Source organism: Salvelinus namaycush, unplaced genomic scaffold (genome assembly GCF_016432855.1).
Source record: "Salvelinus namaycush isolate Seneca unplaced genomic scaffold, SaNama_1.0 Scaffold2520, whole genome shotgun sequence".
Classification (NCBI taxonomy): domain Eukaryota; kingdom Metazoa; phylum Chordata; class Actinopteri; order Salmoniformes; family Salmonidae; genus Salvelinus; species Salvelinus namaycush.
The window spans coordinates 1-22,500 of NW_024059365.1; the positions used below are offsets into that span (position 1 = coordinate 1).

Sequence of the window (22,500 nt, forward strand, 5' to 3'; positions counted from 1 at the left end):
TATCATGGCTAGCGAGAGCTGTTCCGGGGAAACACTACCGGTGGATGGACCGAGAACCGGGTACAGATTGTCCCTCACGAACACGAATAGCTCTTGCAGCCACTCCCGTTCCTACAAGATAGGAGATATGAACGAAAGGTGTGGTGAATGAGTAAAAATACAGTATTTTGTTTTGAATTTAGCTAGCTAACTATTTTAACTAACAAACAAAAAAAACGAAAGCAGACAACGTAACTTACCACTTCACTCCTCTCCCTGAAGTTATCCATGAATGATTCCATTCTAGGTTCGTGTCGTTGACGCTGTTCTGGATCGCCTCATATCTTCACCTTAGCTACAAGACAAGTCACGTAACTATTAACCTCTTTGAAGGTCTGATTGGACAGACATTAATGCTACCGTTGTCAACCAGCTAGTAATAAACTATCACAGACTCGCACAAAAAAAAAACTTCAAATCATCTGAATAACAATAATAGTAGAACTACGGCATGCCCATTACGTTCACAACGCACGAAATCTGCCGCCCAGCAAACAGCGCTCGGTTACCGGGAGTTCTTCCGGACCAAATCCTGGCTGAAGCGAAGAACGCACGCTGGCCAATCAGAAACGAGTCTCCGCCCATCTCAGCGCTGTGTCTCCGCCCCCCTGTATTGGACTGAACGTAACCAGCCAATGGGGGCGCGGCCCAGGGGCGGGCCTTAGCTCCATCCAGTTTGATGCTCAGTCAACTATCCTCTCCGGAGAAACACACAGCAGCGACAACAACATAAACAATCTGAGACTCATTCTGCAAACTTCATCTGACCGGTAAATGTAAGTAATGAAAGACATTGGACGTTAGTAGTAACATCTTTTAAATGTACCTTGACATTTGTAGAAATGTTTGTTTCCCTTGCATGTTTAAATAGAACAAACGTTACTGTAGCTAACTTCAGAGCGAGTCACTGTAAATGTTAACCAGCTTGCTAAACTGGTGAAATGGTTAAATCTTTTTTTTTTTTTTTTTTTTAGATGTAAAATAACCTTGCTTTAGGATTACTCATAACTATACTGTAAAATGTTTCACACTAGCTTTATGTTAGCTAGCTATGTATTCTGATGGCTAGCAACGTTAGCATCTTCAGCATAAATGCTAGCGCTGGGTGGTGGGATGAGCTAGCAGCGAGTTAGGCGGGAAGCAAATGGTGGCCCCATTGTTCTCAACGAGCTAGCATGCTAGGTGGCTAACCGCAGTAGCTAGCTAACTAGGCTAACCGTACTGCAAACTATACAGTCTACTGCACACTGCCTGGTCTGCAATCCGTCACATATACAAGCCCAACTTTGGTTGCCGTTACAATAGTTAGCTAACTATCCATTTGTACTTTTTTAAAACGTTTTATCTGACGTGGGGCCTAGCTAGTTAGCCACTTTAGCTAGATGCGTGATGAATTTGCAAAAAAAAAAAAATTATGTCGTAAATATATATTTTTCTCCCGTGTATCAGTCAGTCGTGTCGCCATGGTGAAAGGGGACGTTAACAAGCCAAAGGGCAAAACGTCAGCCTACGCCTTTTTCGTCCAGACCTGCCGCGAAGAACACAAGCGGAAACACCCCGAACAGTCGGTCAACTTCGCGGAGTTCTCCAAGCAGTGTTCTGAGAGATGGAGGGTAAATATGAACACACATCACAGGGGGTTATACCACTATATACACACACAAGGTGCTACAAACAAGTGTGTGTGTGTGTGTGTGTGTGTGTGTGTGTGTGATAAAGATGTTATAATGTGGTGTGTTTTATAACTGTGTGTAGGGTCTGACTGCGAATGACAAGCGTCGTTTTGAGGACATGGCGAAGAACGACAAGGTGCGTTATGAGAGGGACATGAGGGGGTACGTCCCCCCAAAGGGGATGGCCAAAAGTGGTAGGAAGAAGAAGGACCCCAACGCTCCAAAACGACCCCCGTGAGTCACACACGTTATACTGTACGCACAGAATGGGGTGTACATACACTACATTACCAAAAGTATGTGGACACCTGCTCATTGAACATCTCATTCCAAAATCATGGGCATTAATATGGAGTTGGTCCGCCCTACACTCTTCTGGGAAGGCTTTCCACTAGATGTTGGAACATTGCTGCGGGGACTTGCTTCAATTCAGCCACAAGAGCATTAGTGAGGCTGGGTACTGATGTTGGGCGATTAGGCCTGGCTTGCAGTCGGTGTTCCAATTCATCCCAAAAGGTGTTCGATGGGGTTGAGGACAGGGCTCTGTGCAGGCCGGTCAAGTTCTTCCACACCGATCTCTACAAACCATTGAGGTATGAACCTCACTTTGTGCGCGGGGGCATTGTCATGCTGAAACAGGAAAGGGCCTTCTCCAAACTGTTGCTACAAAGTTAGAAGTCCAGAATAATCTAGAATGTCATTGTATGCTGTAGATTTCCCATCGCTGGAACTAAAGGGCCATGAAAAACAGCCCCAGACCATTATTCCTCCTCCACCAAACTTTACAGTTGGCACTATGCATTGGGGCAGGTAGCGTTCTCCTGGCATCCTTCTAACCCAGATTAGTCTGTTGGACTGCCAGATGGTGAGGCGTGATTCATCACTCCAGAGAACAGGTTTCCACTGCTCCAGTCCAATGGCGGCGAGCTTTACACCACTCCAGCTGACGCTTATCATTGCGCATGGTGACGTTAGTCTCGAAAATCACTTTCATGAAGCTCCCGACAAACAGTTATTGTGCTGACGCTGCGTCTAGAGGCAGTTTGGAACTCTGTAGTGAGTGTTGCAACTGAGGACAGACGATTTTTACGCTCTGCGGTCTCGTTCTATAAGCTTGTTTGGCCTACCACTTTGCAGCGGAGCTGTTGTTGCTTTTAGACGTTTCCACTTCACAATAACAGCAATTACAGTTGCAGACAAACTGACTTGTTGGGTGGCTGGTAGCCTAGTGGTCAGAGCGTTGGACTAGTATCCGAAAGGTTGCACGATTGAATCCCCGAGCTGACAAGGTAAAAATATGTCGTTCTTCCCCTGAACAAGGCAGTTAACCCACTGTTCCTAGACCGTCATTGTAAATAAGAATTGGTTCTTAACTGACTTGCCAAGTTAAATAAAGGTAAAATAAAAAGGCGACATATACTGCCAGTGTTTTGTCTATGGAGATTGCATGGCGGTGTGATTGATTTTTATACACCTGTCAGCAACGGGTGTGGCTGAAATAGCAGAATCCACTCATTTGAAGTGGTGTCCACATACTTTTGTGTGTATTCTAAACATGTATCACATACACACGGGACTATTTACACACACACCCATTACCTGCTTCTCTCTAACCCTCATCACACGTGACCTGCTTCTCTCTAACCCTCATCACACGTGACCTGCTTCTCTCTAACCCTCATCACACGTGACCTGCTTCTCTCTAACCCTCATCACACGTGACCTGCTTCTCTCTAACCCTCATCACACGTGACCTGCCTCTCTCTAACCCTCATCACACGTGACCTGCTTCTCTCTAACCCTCATCACACGTGACCTGCTTCTCTCTAACCCTCATCACACGTGACCTGCTTCTCTCTAACCCTCATCACACGTGACCTGCCTCTCTCTAACCCTCATCACACGTCACCTGCTTCTCTCTAACCCTCATCACACGTGACCTGATTCTCTCTAACCCTCATCACACGCGACCTGCTTCTCTCTAACCCTCATCACACGTGACCTGCTTCTCTCTAACCCTCATCACACGTGACCTGCTTCTCTCTAACCCTCATCACACGTGACCTGCTTCTCTCTAACCCTCATTACACGTGACCTGCTTCTCTCTAACCCTCATCACACGCGACCTGCTTCTCTCTAACCCTCATCACACGCGACCTGCTTCTCTCTAACCCTCATCACACGCGGCCTGCTTCTCTCTAACCCTCATCACACGTGACCTGCTTCTCTCTAACCCTCATCACACGTGACCTGCCTCTCTCTAACCCTCATCACACGTCACCTGCTTCTCTCTAACCCTCATCACACGTGACCTGATTCTCTCTAACCCTCATCACACGCGACCTGCTTCTCTCTAACCCTCATCACACGTGACCTGCTTCTCTCTAACCCTCATCACACGTGACCTGCTTCTCTCTAACCCTCATCACACGTGACCTGCTTCTCTCTAACCCTCATTACACGTGACCTGCTTCTCTCTAACCCTCATCACACGCGACCTGCTTCTCTCTAACCCTCATCACACGCGACCTGCTTCTCTCTAACCCTCATCACACGCGGCCTGCTTCTCTCTAACCCTCATCACACGCGGCCTGCTTCTCTCTAACCCTCATCACACGCGGCCTGCTTCTCTCTAACCCTCATCACACGCGACCTGCTTCTCTCTAACCCTCATCACACGCGACCTGCTTCTCTCTAACCCTCATCACACGCGACCTGCTTCTCTCTAACCCTCATCACACGTGGCCTGCCTCTCTCTAACCCTCATCACACGTGACCTGCTTCTCTCTAACCCTCTTCACACGTGACCTGCTTCTCTCTAACCCTCATCACACGTGACCTGCTTCTCTCTCTAACCCTCATCACACGTGACCTGCTTCTCTCTAACCCTCATCACACGTGACCTGCTTCTCTCTAACCCTCATCACACGTGACCTGCTTCTCTCTCTAACCCTCATCACACGTGACCTGCTTCTCTCTCTAACCCTCATCACACGTGACCTGCTTCTCTCTAACCCTCATCACACGTGACCTGCTTCTCTCTAACCCTCATCACACGTGACCTGCTTCTCTCTAACCCTCATCACACGTGACCTGCTTCTCTCTAACCCTCATCACACGTGACCTGCTTCTCTCTCTAACCCTCATCACACGTGACCTGCTTCTCTCTCTAACCCTCATCACACGTGACCTGCTTCTCTCTCTAACCCTCATCACACGTGACCTGCTTCTCTCTCTAACCCTCATCACACGTGACCTGCTTCTCTCTAACCCTCATCACACGTGACCTGCTTCTCTCTAACCCTCATCACACGTGACCTGCTTCTCTCTAACCCTCATCACACGTGACCTGCTTCTCTCTAACCCTCATCACACGTGGCCTGCCTCTCTCTAACCCTCATCACACGTGGCCTGCCTCTCTCTAACCCTCATCACACGTGACCTGCTTCTCTCTAACCCTCATCACACGTGACCTGCTTCTCTCTCTAACCCTCATCACACGCGACCTGCTTCTCTCTAACCATCCTCCTCCCCCCATCAGGTCTGCCTTCTTTGTGTTCTCTGCAGAGTTCCGTCCTACGGTCAAACAGGAGTTCCCAGGTACAGTGATGATACTAGTACTATTAAAACTGGTTTTGCTTTGTCGTTATGGGGTATTGTGTTGTCGTTATGGGGTGTTGTGGTGGTGTCGTGTGTAGATTGATGAGGGAAGGAGAGTGTATTTTTAGTAGTAGTGTGTATTAGAGGTCGACCGATTAATCGGGGCCGATTTCAAGTTTTCATAACAATCGGAAATCTGTATTTTTGGGCGCCGATGGGCCTTTTTTTTTTTCCCCCACCTTTATTTAACTAGGCAAGTCAGTTAAGAACACATTCTTATTTTCAATGACGGCCTAGGAACGTTCTGCCTCGTTTAGGGGCAGAACGACAGATTTTTAACCTTGTCAGCGCGGGGGATCCAATCTTGCATTGATTACATTGCACTCCACGAGGAGCCTGCCTGTTAGCGAATGCAGTAAGCTAAGGTAAGTTGCTAGCTAGCATTAAACTTATCTTATAAAAACAATCAATCAATGACTGTCATTGCTCCAATGTGTACTTAACCATAAACATCAATGCCTTTCTTAAAATCAATACACAAGTATATATTTTTAAACCTGCATATTTAGCTAAAAGAAATCCAGGTTAGCAGGCAATATTAACCAGGTGAAATTGTGTAATTTCTCTTGCGTTCATTGCACGCAGAGTCAGGGTATATGCAACAGTTTGGGCCGCCTGGCTCTTTGCGAACTAATTTGCCAGAACTTTATGTAATTATGACATAACATTGAAGGTTGTGCAATGTAACAGGAATATTTAGACTCATGGATGCCACCCGTTAGATAAAATACGGAACGGAATAAACGTTTTGTTTTCGAGGTGATAGTTTCCGGATTAGTCAAAGGTATATGGTTTAGAGAGAAATAGTCGACGCGTTATAATTCCTGTAATAACTTGCGGCTGAATATCTTCGCTTATATTTAGCCAATATTGATCAGAGTTACCTTGTCCTATGGATATCTACACAGTTATAAAATTGGCACGGTGATGTAAGCCTACACGAAACACAGACCTTATTTTAAGTGAATCTAAAAATATCCTATATGGCATAAATGAAGGAACCGCTTTTCAGATTTTGCTAGGTGTCATGGGAATTATGACTCGCACTTTGGTTGTCAATTCTTACCTTGCCCATTATTAAAATAGGATTTCCTGCACATAGAAATTAAAGTTTTTGTTTTCAACATTCATCACAGGTAACTTAAACTAAATTTTTATTCAAACAGTTGAGAGTATTTGTCTCCTAAGCAGACTCTTCAGTATCATTGTCACTTCAGAGCTGTGTGTGTATTTATGTATTATATTAAGTTAAAATAAAAGTGTTCATTGTTCATTCAGTATTGTTGCAATTGTCATTATTACAAAAATGTGTGTGTATTATATATATATATTAAAAAAAACATTTTTTTTAAATATAAATTGGCCGATTAATTGGTATCGGCTTTTTTTGTCCTCCAATAATCGGTATCGGCGTTGAAAAATCATAATCGGTCGACCTCTAGTGTGTATATATTTATCTATCTCCAGGCTGTTCTATAGGAGAGTTCAGTAGTGTAAATACAGAGGCAAGAAAAAAATGTGAACCCTTTGGAAATACCTGGATTTCTGCATAAATTGGTCATAAAATTTGATCTGATCTTCATCTGAGTCACAACAACAGACAAACACAGTCTGCTTACAAAAATGTGTGTTATTGTTGTGTTTTTCTTGTCTATATTGACTACATCATTTAAACATTCACAGTGTAGGTTGGAAAAAGTATGTGAACCCCTAGGCTAATGACTTCTCCAAAAGCTAATTGGAGTCAGGAGTCAGCTAACCTGGAGTCCAATCAATGAGACGAGATTGGAGATGTTGGTTAGAGCTGCCCTGCCCTATTAAAAACACTCACAACATTAGAGTTTTCTATTCACAAGAAGCATTGCCTGATGGGAACCATGCCTCGAACAAAAGAGATCTCAGAAGACCTAAGATTAAGAATTGTTGACTTGCATAAAGCTGGAAAGGGTTACAAAAGTATCTCTAAAAGCCTTGATGTTCATCTGTCCACGGTAAGACAAATTGTCTATAAATGGAGAAAGTTCATCACTGTTGCTACTCTCCCTGGGAGTGGCTGTCCTGCAAAGACGACTGCAAGAGCACAGCGCAGAATGCTCAATGAGGTTAAGAAGAATCCTAGAGTGTCAGCTAAAGACTTACAGACATCTCTGGAACATGCTAACATCTCTGTTGACGAGTCTACGATTAGTAAAGCACTAAACAAGAATGGTGTTCATGGGAGGACACCACAGAAAGAGCCACTGCTGTCAACAAAAAACATTGCTGCATGTCTGAAGTTTGCAAAAGTGCACCTGGATGTTAAACAGTGTTACTGGCAAAATATTCTGTTAACAGATGAAACTACAGTTGAGTTGTTTGGAAGGAACACAACACTATGTGTGGAGAAAAAAGGCACAGCACACCAACATCAAAACCTCAACCCAACTGTAAAGTCTGGTGGAGGGAGCATCGTGGTTTGGGGCTGCTTTGCTGCCTCAGGGGCGGGACAGCTTGCTATCATCGACGGAAAAATTAATTCCCAAGTTTATCGAGACATTTTGCAGGAGAATGTTAGTCTATCTGTCCGCCAATTGAAGCTCAACAGAAGATGGGTGATGCAACAGGACAACGACCCAAAACACAGAAGTAAATCAACAACAAAATGGCTTCAACAGAAGAAAATAGGCCTTCTGGATTGGCCCAGTCAGAGTCCTGACCTCAACCTGATTGAGATGCTGTGGCATGACCTCAAGAGCGGTTCACACCAGACATCCCAAGAATATTGCTGAACTGAAACAGTTTTGTAAAGAGGAACGGTCCAAAATTCCTCCTGACCGTTGTGCGGGTCTGATCCACAACTACAGAAAACGTTTGGTTGAGGTTATTGCTGCCAAAGGGCGGTCAACCAGTTATTCTCATACTTTTCCCGCCATGCACTGTGAATGTTTACACGGTGTGTTCAATAAAGACATGATAACGTAGAATTGTTTGCTATTAGTTTTATCAGACTGTTTGTCTATTGTGACTTAGATAACAGAAGAAGAAAAATATGTTTAATTGTCTCTAGGCTGTTCAGGGACACATTCCATTTCTGTTAGTCACATGTCTGTGGAACTTGTTCAGTTTATGTCTCAGTTGATGAATCTTGTTATGTTCATACAAATATTTACACATGTTAAGTTTGTTGAAAATAAATGCAGTTGACAGTGAGAGGACGTTTCTTTTTATGCTGAGATTATTATTGTCTCCGGGTTGTTCTATAAGTAGTGTGTATATATATAATGTATGTATTATTTAGAGGTCGGCCGATTTATGATTTTTCAACATCGATACCGATTATTGGACGACCAAAAAAAAGCCGGTACCGATTATTCGGCCGAGTTAAAAAATATTTTTTTTTTTTTGAATATATATATATATATTTTATAATGACAATTACAACAATACTGAATGAACAATGAACGCTTTTTTTTATTTTAACTTAATATAATACATCAATAAAATCAATTTAGTCTAAAAAAAAGAATAATATTTAAACATGTTCAATTTGGTTTAAATAATGCAAAAACAAAGTGTTGGAGAAGAAAGTGAAAGTGCAATATGTGCCATGTAAGAAAGCTAACGTTTAAGTTCCTTGCTCAGAACATGAGAACATATGAAAGCTGGTGGTTCCTTTTAACATGAGTCTTCAATATTCCCAGGTAAGAAGTTTTAGGTTGTGGTTATTATAGGAAATATAGGACTATTTCTCTCTCTACCATTTGTATTTCATATACCTTTGACTATTGGATGTTCTAATAGGTACTTTAGTATTGCCACCTAATCTCGGGAGTTGATAGGCTTGAAGTCATAAACAGCGCTGTGCTTCAAGCATTGTGAAGAGCTGCTGGCAAACGGAGTAAAGTGCTGTTTGAATGAATGCTTACGAGCCTGCTGCTGCCTACCACCGCTCAGTCAGACTGCTCTATCAAATATCAAATCATAGACTTAATTATAATATAATAAACACATAAATACGAGCGTTAAGTCATTAATATGGTCAAATCTGGAAACTATCATTTAGAAAACAAAAACTACAATAACATTATTTCAGTGAAATACGGAACCGTTCCGTATTTTATCTAACGGGTGGCATCCATCAGTCTAAATATTCCTGTTACATTGCACAACCGTCAATGTTATGTCATAATTACACAGTACAATTCTGGCAAGTTAGTTACGGTCTTTGTTAGGAAGAAATGGTCTTCACACAGTTCACAACGAGCCAGGCGGCCCAAACTGCTGCATATACCCTGACTCTGCTTGCACAGAACGCAAGAGAAGTGACCGTTTCAGACACCGCATTGATTATATGCAACGCAGGACAAGCTAGTTAAACTAGTAATATCATCACCCATGTGCAGTTAACTAGTGATTATGTTAAGATTGTTTTTTGTAAGATACGTTTAATGCTAGCTAGCAACTTACCTTGGCTCCTTGCTGCACTCGCATAACAGGTGGTCAGCCTGCCACGCAGTCTCCTCGTGGAGTGCAATGTAATCGGCCATAATCGGCGTCCAAAAAGGCCGATTTACCGATTGTTATGAAAACTTGAAATCGGCCATTCCGATTAATTGGTCGACCTCTAGTATTATATAGAACAGCCTGGAGGTGGTGGTAGTAGTGTGTGTGTGTGTATATGTATATATATATATATATATAATGTATATATTATTGTCTCCAGGCTGTTCTATAGGAGGTAGTATATATATATATATAGTACTGTATATATTGTTGTCTCCAGGCTGTTCTATCGGAGGTAGTATATATATATATATATAATACTGTATATATTGTTGTCTCCAGGCTGTTCTATAGGAGGTAGTATATATATATAATACTGTATATATTGTTGTCTCCAGGCTGTTCTATCGGAGGTAGTATATATATATATATAATACTGTATATATTGTTGTCTCCAGGCTGTTCTATCGGAGGTAGTATATATATATAATACTGTATATATTGTTGTCTCCAGGCTGTTCTATAGGAGGTAGTATATATATATAATACTGTATATATTGTTGTCTCCAGGCTGTTCTATCGGAGGTAGTATATATATATATATAATACTGTATATATTGTTGTCTCCAGGCTGTTCTATAGGAGGTAGTATATATATATATATAATAATGTATATATTGTTGTCTCCAGGCTGTTCTATAGGAGGTAGTGTATATATATAATGTATATATTGTTGTCTCCAGGCTGTTCTATAGGAGGTAGTATATAATACTGTATATATTGTTGTCTCCAGGCTGTTCTATAGGAGGTAGTGTATATATATAATGTATATATTGTTGTCTCCAGGCTGTTCTATAGGAGGTAGTATATAATACTGTATATATTGTTGTCTCCAGGCTGTTCTATAGGAGGTAGTGTATATATATAATGTATATATTGTTGTCTCCAGGCTGTTCTATAGGAGGTAGTATATAATACTGTATATATTGTTGTCTCCAGGCTGTTCTATAGGAGGTAGTGTATATATATAATACTGTATATATTGTTGTCTCCAGGCTGTTCTATAGGAGGTAGTATATATATATATATATATATATATAATACTGTATATATTATTGTCTCCAGGCTGTTCTATAGGAGGTAGTATATATATAATGTATATATTATTGTCTCCAGGCTGTTCTATAGGAGGTAGTATATATATAATGTATATATTATTGTCTCCAGGCTGTTCTATAGGAGGTAGTATATATATATATATAATGTATATATTGTTGTCTCCAGGCTGTTCTATAGGAGGTAGTATATATAATGTATATATTGTTGTCTCCAGGCTGTTCTATAGGAGGTAGTATATATATAATGTATATATTATTGTCTCCAGGCTGTTCTATAGGAGGTAGTATATAATACTGTATATATTATTGTCTCCAGGCTGTTCTATAGGAGGTAGTATATATATATATATATATATATATAATGTATATATTGTTGTCTCCAGGCTGTTCTATAGGAGGTAGTATATATAATGTATATATTGTTGTCTCCAGGCTGTTCTATAGGAGGTAGTATATATATAATGTATATATTATTGTCTCCAGGCTGTTCTATAGGAGGTAGTATATATATAATGTATATATTGTTGTCTCCAGGCTGTTCTATAGGAGGTAGTATATATATAATGTATATATTGTTGTCTCCAGGCTGTTCTATAGGAGGTAGTATATATAATGTATATATTATTGTCTCCAGGCTGTTCTATAGGAGGTAGTATATATATAATGTATATATTATTGTCTCCAGGCTGTTCTATAGGAGGTAGTGTATATATATAATGTATATATTATTGTCTCCAGGCTGTTCTATAGGAGGTAGTATATATATAATGTATATATTGTTGTCTCCAGGCTGTTCTATAGGAGGTAGTATATATATATATAATACTGTATATATTATTGTCTCCAGGCTGTTCTATAGGAGGTAGTATATATATATATAATGTATATATTATTGTCTCCAGGCTGTTCTATAGGAGGTAGTGTATATATATAATGTATATATTATTGTCTCCAGGCTGTTCTATAGGAGGTAGTATATATATAATGTATATATTGTTGTCTCCAGGCTGTTCTATAGGAGGTAGTATATATATATATAATACTGTATATATTATTGTCTCCAGGCTGTTCTATAGGAGGTAGTATATATATATAATGTATATATTGTTGTCTCCAGGCTGTTCTATAGGAGGTAGTATATATATACTGTATATATTATTGTCTCCAGGCTGTTCTATAGGAGGTAGTATATATATAATGTATATATTGTTGTCTCCAGGCTGTTCTATAGGAGGTAGTATATATATAATGTATATATTATTGTCTCCAGGCTGTTCTATAGGAGGTAGTATATATATATATATATATATATATATATATATAATGTATATATTATTGTCTCCAGGCTGTTCTATAGGAGGTAGTATATATATAATGTATATATTGTTGTCTCCAGGCTGTTCTATAGGAGGTAGTATATATATAATGTATATATTATTGTCTCCAGGCTGTTCTATAGGAGGTAGTATATATATACTGTATATATTGTTGTCTCCATGCTGTTCTATAGGAGGTAGTATATATATACTGTATATATTATTGTCTCCAGGCTGTTCTATAGGAGGTAGTATATATATACTGTATATATTGTTGTCTCCAGGCTGTTCTATAGGAGGTAGTATATATATACTGTATATATTATTGTCTCCAGGCTGTTCTATAGGAGGTAGTATATATATAATGTATATATTGTTGTCTCCAGGCTGTTCTATAGGAGGTAGTATATATATACTGTATATATTATTGTCTCCAGGCTGTTCTATAGGAGGTAGTATATATATAATGTATATATTGTTGTCTCCAGGCTGTTCTATAGGAGGTAGTATATATATAATGTATATATTATTGTCTCCAGGCTGTTCTATAGGAGGTAGTATATATATATATATATATAATGTATATATTATTGTCTCCAGGCTGTTCTATAGGAGGTAGTATATATATAATGTATATAGTGTTGTCTCCAGGCTGTTCTATAGGAGGTAGTATATATATAATGTATATATTATTGTCTCCAGGCTGTTCTATAGGAGGTAGTATATAATACTGTATATATTATTGTCTCCAGGCTGTTCTATAGGAGGTAGTATATATATAATGTATATATTGTTGTCTCCAGGCTGTTCTATAGGAGGTAGTATATAATACTGTATATATTATTGTCTCCAGGCTGTTCTATAGGAGGTAGTATATATATAATGTATATATTATTGTCTCCAGGCTGTTCTATAGGAGGTAGTATATAATACTGTATATATTATTGTCTCCAGGCTGTTCTATAGGAGGTAGTATATATATAATGTATATATTGTTGTCTCCAGGCTGTTCTATAGGAGGTAGTATATATATAATGTATATATTATTGTCTCCAGGCTGTTCTATAGGAGGTAGTATATATATACTGTATATATTGTTGTCTCCAGGCTGTTCTATAGGAGGTAGTATATATATATATATATAATGTATATATTATTGTCTCCAGGCTGTTCTATAGGAGGTAGTATATATATATATAATGTATATATTATTGTCTCCAGGCTGTTCTATAGGAGGTAGTATATATATATATAATGTATATATTATTGTCTCGAGGCTGTTCTATAGGAGGTAGTATATATATATAATGTATATATTATTGTCTCCAGGCTGTTCTATAGGAGGTAGTATATATATAATGTATATATTATTGTCTCCAGGCTGTTCTATAGGAGAGTGCGCTAAGAAGCTGGGGATCATGTGGGGTCAACAGACTCCAACCCAGAAACAGCCGTTTGAAGAGAAGGCTCTCCGACTGAGGGAGAAATACGACAAGGTACAGGACGCTGCTACTGCTGTAACTAACACACACACCGTCAACTCAATGACATAATCAGTGGACTGGGCTGTATCTGTAAGAGCAAAGCAGGAAGTGTACCCAGCAGTCTGTGCTCTGATTTTGTTAATTCAACTCAACGAATATTACAAAAGACATTTCATGAGCCACATCAGTTAACATAATTTGAATAAACATTCTACATTACCTTGGAAATGATTACATCACAATACCAGGCAGCCATTGTACCCATGAGTTTACCAGTCATATACACACACCTTTAAATTACCTTTTAGAAAAATAGTTCTGACGTTCGTTGTATTTTGAGGGCTGTCTTCATCCGTAGCTGTCGGTTGTACGGTAGGCCGTAGCCGTCGGTTGTACGGTAGGCCGTCGGTTGCACGGTAGGCCGTAGCCGTCGGTTGCACGGTAGGCCGTCGGTTGCACGGTAGGCCGTAGCCGTCGGTTGCACGGTAGGCCGTAGCCGTCGGTTGCACGGTAGACCGTAGCCGTCGGTTGTACGGTAGGCCGTAGCCGTCGGTTGTACGGTAGGCCGTAGCCTATACGGTAGGCCGTAGCCGTCGGTTGCACGGTAGGCCGTAGCCGTCGGTTGCACGGTAGGCCGTAGCCGTCGGTTGCACGGTAGACCGTAGCCGTCGGTTGTACGGTAGGCCGTCGGTTGTACGGTAGGCCGTAGCCTATAAGGTAGGCCGTAGCCGTCGGTTGCACGGTAGGCCATAGCCGTCGGTTGCACGGTAGGCCGTAGCCGTCGGTTGTACGGTAGGCCGTAGCCGTCGGTTGTACGGTAGGCCGTAGCCTATACGGTAGGCCGTAGCCTATACGGTAGGCCGTAGCCGTCGGTTGCACGGTAGACCGTAGCCGTCGGTTGCACGGTAGGCCGTAGCCGTCGGTTGTACGGTAGGCCGTAGCCGTCGGTTGTACGGTAGGCCGTCGGTTGTACGGTAGGCCGTCGGTTGTACGGTAGGCCGTAGCCGTCGGTTGCACGGTAGGCTGTCGGTTGTACGGTAGCCGTAGCCGTCGGTTGTACGGTAGGCCGTCGGTTGCACGGTAGGCCGTAGCCGTCGGTTGCACGGTAGGCCGTCGGTTGCACGGTAGGCCGTAGCCGTCGGTTGCACGGTAGGCCGTAGCCGTCGGTTGCACGGTAGACCGTAGCCGTCGGTTGTACGGTAGGCCGTAGCCGTCGGTTGTACGGTAGGCCGTAGCCTATACGGTAGGCCGTAGCCGTCGGTTGCACGGTAGGCCGTAGCCGTCGGTTGCACGGTAGGCCGTAGCCGTCGGTTGCACGGTAGACCGTAGCCGTCGGTTGTACGGTAGGCCGTAGCCGTCGGTTGTACGGTAGGCCGTAGCCTATAAGGTAGGCCGTAGCCGTCGGTTGCACGGTAGGCCATAGCCGTCGGTTGCACGGTAGGCCGTAGCCGTCGGTTGTACGGTAGGCCGTAGCCGTCGGTTGTACGGTAGGCCGTAGCCTATACGGTAGGCCGTAGCCTATACGGTAGGCCGTAGCCTATACGGTAGGCCGTAGCCGTCGGTTGCACGGTAGGCCGTAGCCGTCGGTTGCACGGTAGGCCGTAGCCGTCGGTTGTACGGTAGGCCGTAGCCGTCGGTTGTACGGTAGGCCGTCGGTTGTACGGTAGGCCGTCGGTTGTACGGTAGGCCGTAGCCGTCGGTTGCACGGTAGGCCGTCGGTTGTACGGTAGGCCGTAGCCTATACGGGAGGCCGTAGCCTATACGGTAGGCCGTAGCCGTCGGTTGTACGGTAGGCCGTAGCCGTCGGTTGTACGGTAGGCCGTAGCCTATACGGTAGGCCGTAGCCGTCGGTTGTACGGTAGGCCGTCGGTTGTACGGTAGGCCGTAGCCTATACGGTAGGCCGTAGCCGTCGGTTGTACGGTAGGCCGTAGCCTATACGGTAGGCCGTAGCCGTCGGTTGCACGGTAGGCCGTAGCCGTCGGTTGCACGGTAGGCCGTAGCCGTCGGTTGTACGGTAGGCCGTAGCCTATACGGTAGGCCGTAGCCGTCGGTTGTACGGTAGACCGTAGCCTATACGGTAGGCCGTAGCCGTCGGTTGCACGGTAGGCCGTAGCCTATACGGTAGGCCGTAGCCTATACGGTAGGCCGTAGCCTATACGGTAGGCCGTAGCCTATACGGTAGGCCGTAGTTTATACGGTATTTGTGCCAGCCCTACACAAGAACATGCATTCCTTCACCACAGCTGGGACCTGTTAGACGACCTGTTATACAGAATGTGGACCCCTGCTCATCCAACATCTCATTCCAAGTGATCTCTTTCTCTCTCTGTGTGTGTGTGTGTGTGTGTGTCTCTCTGTGTCTCTCTCTGTGTGTGTGTGTGTGTGTGTGTGTGTGTGTGTCTCTCTGTGTCTCTCTCTCTGTGTGTGTGTGTGTGTGTGTAGGATATGGCTGCATACCGCTCCGGTGCGAACGTAAAGCGGGCGCCGATGCGACCCGGTCCCGGTGGCTCGTCTGGTGTGATGCCCCACGCCGCGGCCGGTGGTGGAGACGACGATGACGACGATGACCTGGAGGACGATGACGACGAAGAGGATGATGATGATGACGAGTAGAGCTGTTAGTGTTGTGTTCCAGCCTGTTGGATCAGTATGTTTGTTTTACCTCGCCCCCTGCACACCGGGTTGGTTTAGTTTTCACATTTTGAGACCTAAAAGTGTAAACTCCACCCACCCGGGGTCACGGCTAGCTAAAACACACCCGGTTCCAGAGGAGGAATCTGATTGGTTGAAAGGTTGTGTGTGTGTGTGTGTGTGCCTGTCAGTGACCCTGGAGGACTGGCCCTAGGTCAGGGGTCAAAGGTTAGTTAGAGCTGGGCTGGACCAGACACAACCCGTAGGGGACTTATATTACCGCGTGTAAATGATTACTCATCATCTTAAACATCTGTAACCCTGGTAACAGTTGCTGTGGGCCAACATGTCCAATAGCAGAGCTCTGTTGAGGGCTGGATCTCTAGGAGGATGTTGTTCCCCGGGCTTGTTCAGGCTCCTCAATATTATCACGTGTTGTAACAGCCTGCTTTAAAAACACTGTTTTATTTTTTTAATTGAAAAATGTGTCCTGAAACCCATATGTAGAATCTGACTTTTTATAATAACATTTTTATGATTCTGAAAATGAACAATGTTTTCTCTGTGTATTCTGTGCTGCTGTACATGACACAATCTGACGTATTTATTTGAATGAGACTGACCGGGTGAAAACCTATGATCCCGTGTTTATGTCACCTGTTAAATCCACTTCAATCAGTGTAGATGAAGGAGGATTTTATTAAGAGACTTTTGAGACACGGATTGTGTGTGTGCCATTGAGGGTGAATGGGGTATTGTCGTAGGTTCCAGGCCCACCGGTTTGAGTGTCAAGAACTGCAACGCTGCTGGGTTTTTCCACACTCAACAGTTTCCTGTGTGAATCAAGAATGGTCCACCACCCAAAGGACATCCAGCCAACTTGACACAACTGTGGGAAGCAGTGGAGTCAACATGGGCCAGCATCCCTGGAGTCAACATGGACCAGCATCCCTGTGGAACGCTTTCAACACCTTGTAGAGTCCATGCAACGACAAACTGAGGCTGTTCTGAGGTGCAACTCAATATTAGGTGGTTTTGTACACTCGGATGAAATAGGTCTAACATACAGCTGAGGGTTATGTATTATATCAATACCACAGATGGGTAAGGCTTCCTATAACATCTTTAATACAGGCAAACAGGAGTAGTAGGTCGAGGTTGTAAAATGTTTATTAAATACACTAGAAACATCAGAATGGACATGCAGGCTTTGCCCTCCCTGGCCACCAGGGGGCGCCACACCCACCTACCAGAATACAAACTTTATCAAAATACAGTACAGCGATTCTCAAAACACACCTCACTGACCACATATGCTACGACCGCTAATAACTTGCCTAGGCGCTCCTTAGGGCCCTTGTAACCAGTTATAACCATAGCTCAGTGGCTATAACCTCAGAGTACTATTGCTTGTTTGTCAGGTGTTTATTACTCAAAAATAATATATTTATATTCCAATAAATTACTCATGCACTAACTAAATGGATGTTATTGATGATCTACCAGGGGATCGATCAATGAATATGTAGGATATCGATAGTTGGACCCCAAAGAAATGTAATCACGTTTTTCCACTCCACTTAACCAAGCAGATCTTCAGCTACTAAACTCATCACAAATGAAAACCACACGTCATGACTTCAGTAATCAATCATCACATTGATATAAAAACACCAGAGCCACAGAAACGATTTAATAAATCGCCATGATTGATCCTTTTGGGAATAAACATGTTTTATATATACGCACCCTTCCGATTGGTGGACATACTGTGTAACTACGGCGCTGTGGAGATGAATGGTTCGTCTTTTTCTACAACGGACCGGTTAGTGGAGGATTTAAAATAACTCATATCTACAATATCACGGTTGAGTTCAGTCAGAAAACCTTATTAATTGTTGACCTCGTAAGGTATCTCTGAGATTGTCCTTTCAGAATGACATCCCTGATAACACTATTCATATTGACAGAGCTCTCACACGCAGGACACACAGGACTTTAACGTAGACGAGTTTACAGAAAATCCTCTGGTTAGACCCGTCCTGACTAGTTTAGACCCTCTGACTATTGACTAGTAAAGTTAGTTGTGGAATGGGGGACTAGTTAAGTTAGTTGTGTAATGGGGGACTAGTTAAGTTAGTTGTGGGATGGGGGACTAGTTAAGTTAGTTGTGTAATGGGGGACTAGTTAAGTTAGTTGTGGGATGGGGGACTAGTTAAGTTCTGTGTGTTGTGTGCAGAGCTTACTGCACTCACAGTGACTCCTTCAGTCTCCTGGTAATCAATACCCTGGTAATCAATACGCTGGTTATCAATACGCTAGTTATCAATACCCTGGTTATCAATACGCTGGTTATCAATACGCTAGTTATCAATACCCTGGTTATCAATACGCTAGTTATCAATACCCTGGTTATCAATACGCTAGTTATCAATACCCTGGTTATCAATACCCTGGTTATTAATACGCTAGTTATCAATACCCTGGTTATCAATAACGCTGGTTATCAATACACTAGTTATCAATACCCTGGTTATCAATACGCTAGTTATCAATACGCTAATTATCAATACCCTGGTTATCAATAACGCGGGGTCAAGTCGAACACAGTCTCTCAAACAAGGACAGAAAGGCTTTTATATTAAACTGATCAGGAAGATGATCGAGACGAGAGATGATCATGATTAAGGTTGTCTTCTCAACATTATTTTCTGTTTCAGTGCAAGTCAGATATTTTCCCATGATGCCTTTGGCTTTGTTGCGGCAGCAACCTTTGACCTTTGCCAAACCCTGAGGATCAAAAAACGACCCGAGCGACAACCTACACAACACCCACCATCCATCCTCTCTGAACAATCTCTCAATACATCCCCTCTCTACGACTTCTACCACCATTACCCTAACTGACAACATTACCCTAACTGACATCATTACCCTAACTGATATCATTACCCTAACTGACATCATTACCCTAACTGACATCATTACCCTAACTGACATCATTACCCTAACTGACAACATTACCCTAACTGACATCATTACCCTAACTGACATCATTACCCTAACTGACAACATTACCCTAACTGACAACATTACCCTAACTGACATCATTACCCTAACTGACATCATTACCCTAACTGACAACATTACCCTAACTGACAACATTACCCTAACTGACAACATTACCCTAACTGACATCATTACCCTAACTGACAACATTACCCTAACTGACATCATTACCCTAACTGACATCATTACCCTAACTGACATCATTACCCTAACTGACAACATTACCCTAACTGACATCATTACCCTAACTGACATCATTACCCTAACTCACATCAACCATCACCCTAACATTGTGTCTGAGAGAGAGTAATATTATCTAGGCAGGAACAGTGTGTGTCTGTGTGTGTCTTCCAAGAGAGAGAGAGAGTAATATTATCTAGGCAGGAACAGTGTGTGTCTGAGACTATGATTTGAGAATTTCGCATAACAAGTTTGCGCTCTGTTCCTTGTCTCCGTGTGATGGGTGAAAATATGATGACATGATGAGAGGACGTGCGCAGCCTAATCTCCATGTAATCTTGTCTTTACTAATATGTGAACTGAGTTTAGATTTAGAATGGCCCACTGTGAAATGGCCAGGAACAAAAGGATAAACACAGATCCTCCGTGTGAGCGGAGGCTCCTCCTTCCTCTTCAGTCATGCGGGTTTAGGCTACTCTGGTTTAATAGCAGAGCATGTGGTTAATAGTAGCAGCTGGGATCCTCTTTTCAGTGGCACCCATCAACACTGCTTGATTCCATATAGAAATGTCTGGGAACACATTTCACTCCCTAAATCTACCACTGTCTGAGGAGCACGCTGCCTCTCGCTATGCGGCAGGTGATATTCCGCCCAGTACTCTGTATGCCATGGGCTCTCCAACCCTGTTCCTGCAGCTACCCAGTACTCTGTATGTCATGGGCTCTCCAGCCCTGTTCCTGTAGCTACCCAGTACTCTGTATGCCATGGGCTCTCCAACCCTGTTCCTGCAGCTACCCAGTACTCTGTATGTCATGGGCTCTCCAACCCTGTTCCTGCAGCTACCCAGTACTCTGTATGTCATGGGCTCTCCAGCCCTGTACCTGTAGCTACCCAGTACTCTGTATGCCATGGGCTCTCCAACCCTGTTCCTGCAGCTACCCAGTACTCTGTGTGTCATGGTCTCTCCAACCCTGTTCCTACAGCTACCCAGTACTCTGTATGCCATGGTCTCTCCTACCCTGTTCCTGCAGCTACCCAGTACTCTGTATGCCATGGGCTCTCCAACCCTGTTCCTGCAGCTACCCAGTACTCTGTGTGTCATGGTCTCTCCAACCCTGTTCCTACAGCTACCCAGTACCCTGTATGCCATGGTCTCTCCAACCCTGTTCCTGCAGCTACCCAGTACTCTGTATGCCATGGTCTCTCCAACCCTGTTCCTGCAGCTACCCAGTACTCTGTGTGTCATGGTCTCTCCTACCCTGTTTCTGCAGCTACCCAGTACTCTGTATGCCATGGTCTCTCCAACCCTGTTCCTGCAGATACCCAGTACTCTGTATGCCATGGTCTCTCCAACCCTGTTCCTGCAGCTACCCAGTACTCTGTATGCCATGGTCTCTCCTACCCTGTTCCTGCAGCTACCCAGTACTCTGTGTGTCATGGTCTCTCCAACCCTGTTCCTACAGCTACCCAGTACTCTGTATGCCATGGTCTCTCCAACCCTGTTCCTGCAGCTACCCAGTACTCTGTATGCCATGGTCTCTCCTACCCTGTTCCTGCAGCTACCCAGTGATTAATTTGGGAAACCAAGTGAAATCTGTTCGGGAGTAACATCGATAGTAACATGTTTTCACAACAAAACATAGTGAATTAAGCTGTTGACAGCCCCTCTGCACGCTTGAGAAAGGACTGAAGGAGAGAGAGGGAAGAGATGGAGAAACACAGTGGTGAGATATTCTCTAGTTAAAGGAAATGTGTAAGACTATTAAATTATGAAAGTATAAAAATGCCCTTTTACCAGGCTGTTCAAAATCAAATACAAATTCACTATAATTGTAGGCCGACTTTTGTAAGCCACATTGCACAATCAATGAACCAACAGCATGCCCGAGGCCTGTACAGTACTCTCCCAGGATAGAAGGTTCGGAGTGTAGCGTCAGGTAACCAGTCCACCCAGGATGCATAATAATACAATCCACATTCAAAGGCCGTTACTAGAATGTGTTTAATGTTGGAGAATAGGATAGACCAATTATGTACCAAAGACATCTTAAATCATTTTTTGAAAGTTTTTTTTCTGCTGTGCGTAATATGCAATAGGCTATGTATTGTATAAGGGAACAATCATTATTTTAATTCAAATGTTATTATGGTCTTGGGCTCATATACAGTAGGCCTATAATCAGCTCTAATATACTTCTGAGTGTTTCTCACCGAACTAGCATGCTAGGTGGCTAACCGCAGTAGCTAGCTAACTAGGCTAACCGTACTGCAAACTATACAGTCTACTGCACACTGCCTGGTCTGCAATCCATCACATATACAAGCCCAACTTTAGTTGGGGAAAATAGAGCCCTGAGTACCAGGTCATTAAGACCTGATGGAGGGACAATAGAGCCCTGAGTACCAGGCCCTTAGGACCTGATGGAGGGACAATAGAGCCCTGAGTACCAGGCCCTTAGGACCTGATGGAGGGACAATAGAGCCCTGAGTACCAGACCATTAGGACCTGATGGAGGGACAATAGAGCCCTGAGTACCAGGCCATTAGGACCTGATTGAGGGACAATAGAGCCCTGAGTACCAGGCCATTAGGACCTGATGGAGGGACAATAGAGCCCTGAGTACCAGGCCATTAGGACCTGATGGAGGGACAATAGAGCCCTGAGTACCAGGTCATTAGGACCTGATGGAGGGACAATAGAGCCCTGAGTACCAGGTCATTAGGACCTGATGGAGGGACAATAGAGCCCTGAGTACCAGGCCATTAGGACCTGATGGAGGGACAATAGAGCCCTGAGTACCAGGTCATTAGGACCTGATGGAAGGACAATATAGCCCTGAGTACCA

General features: G+C 43.3%; 1 protein-coding gene across 1 annotated transcript; it reads left to right on the forward strand.

The window, feature by feature from the left end:
• Positions 1-703: 703 nt before the first annotated feature.
• LOC120039085 (high mobility group protein B2-like) lies at positions 704-16,955 on the forward strand. The gene is made up of 6 exons (XM_038984614.1): positions 704-815; positions 1,489-1,652; positions 1,795-1,946; positions 5,254-5,312; positions 13,669-13,784; positions 16,216-16,955. The coding sequence occupies exons 2-6, from the start codon at positions 1,503-1,505 to the stop codon at positions 16,384-16,386; spliced, it is 648 nt and encodes a 215-aa protein (XP_038840542.1). The 5' UTR covers positions 704-815; positions 1,489-1,502; the 3' UTR covers positions 16,387-16,955.
• Positions 16,956-22,500: the final 5,545 nt, after the last annotated feature.

What these genes read in the sequence shown, in the direction of transcription:
- LOC120039085 (XM_038984614.1), top strand. Translation starts at nt 1,503, where the DNA reads ATGGTGAAAGGGGACGTTAACAAGCCAAAGGGCAAAACGTCAGCCTAC. An exon ending in AGTGTTCTGAGAGATGGAGG is followed by an intron (nt 1,653 to 1,794) that starts GTAAATATGAAC and finishes AACTGTGTGTAG; the next exon opens with GGTCTGACTGCGAATGACAA. An exon ending in TGAGGGAGAAATACGACAAG is followed by an intron (nt 13,785 to 16,215) that starts GTACAGGACGCT and finishes GTGTGTGTGTAG; the next exon opens with GATATGGCTGCATACCGCTC.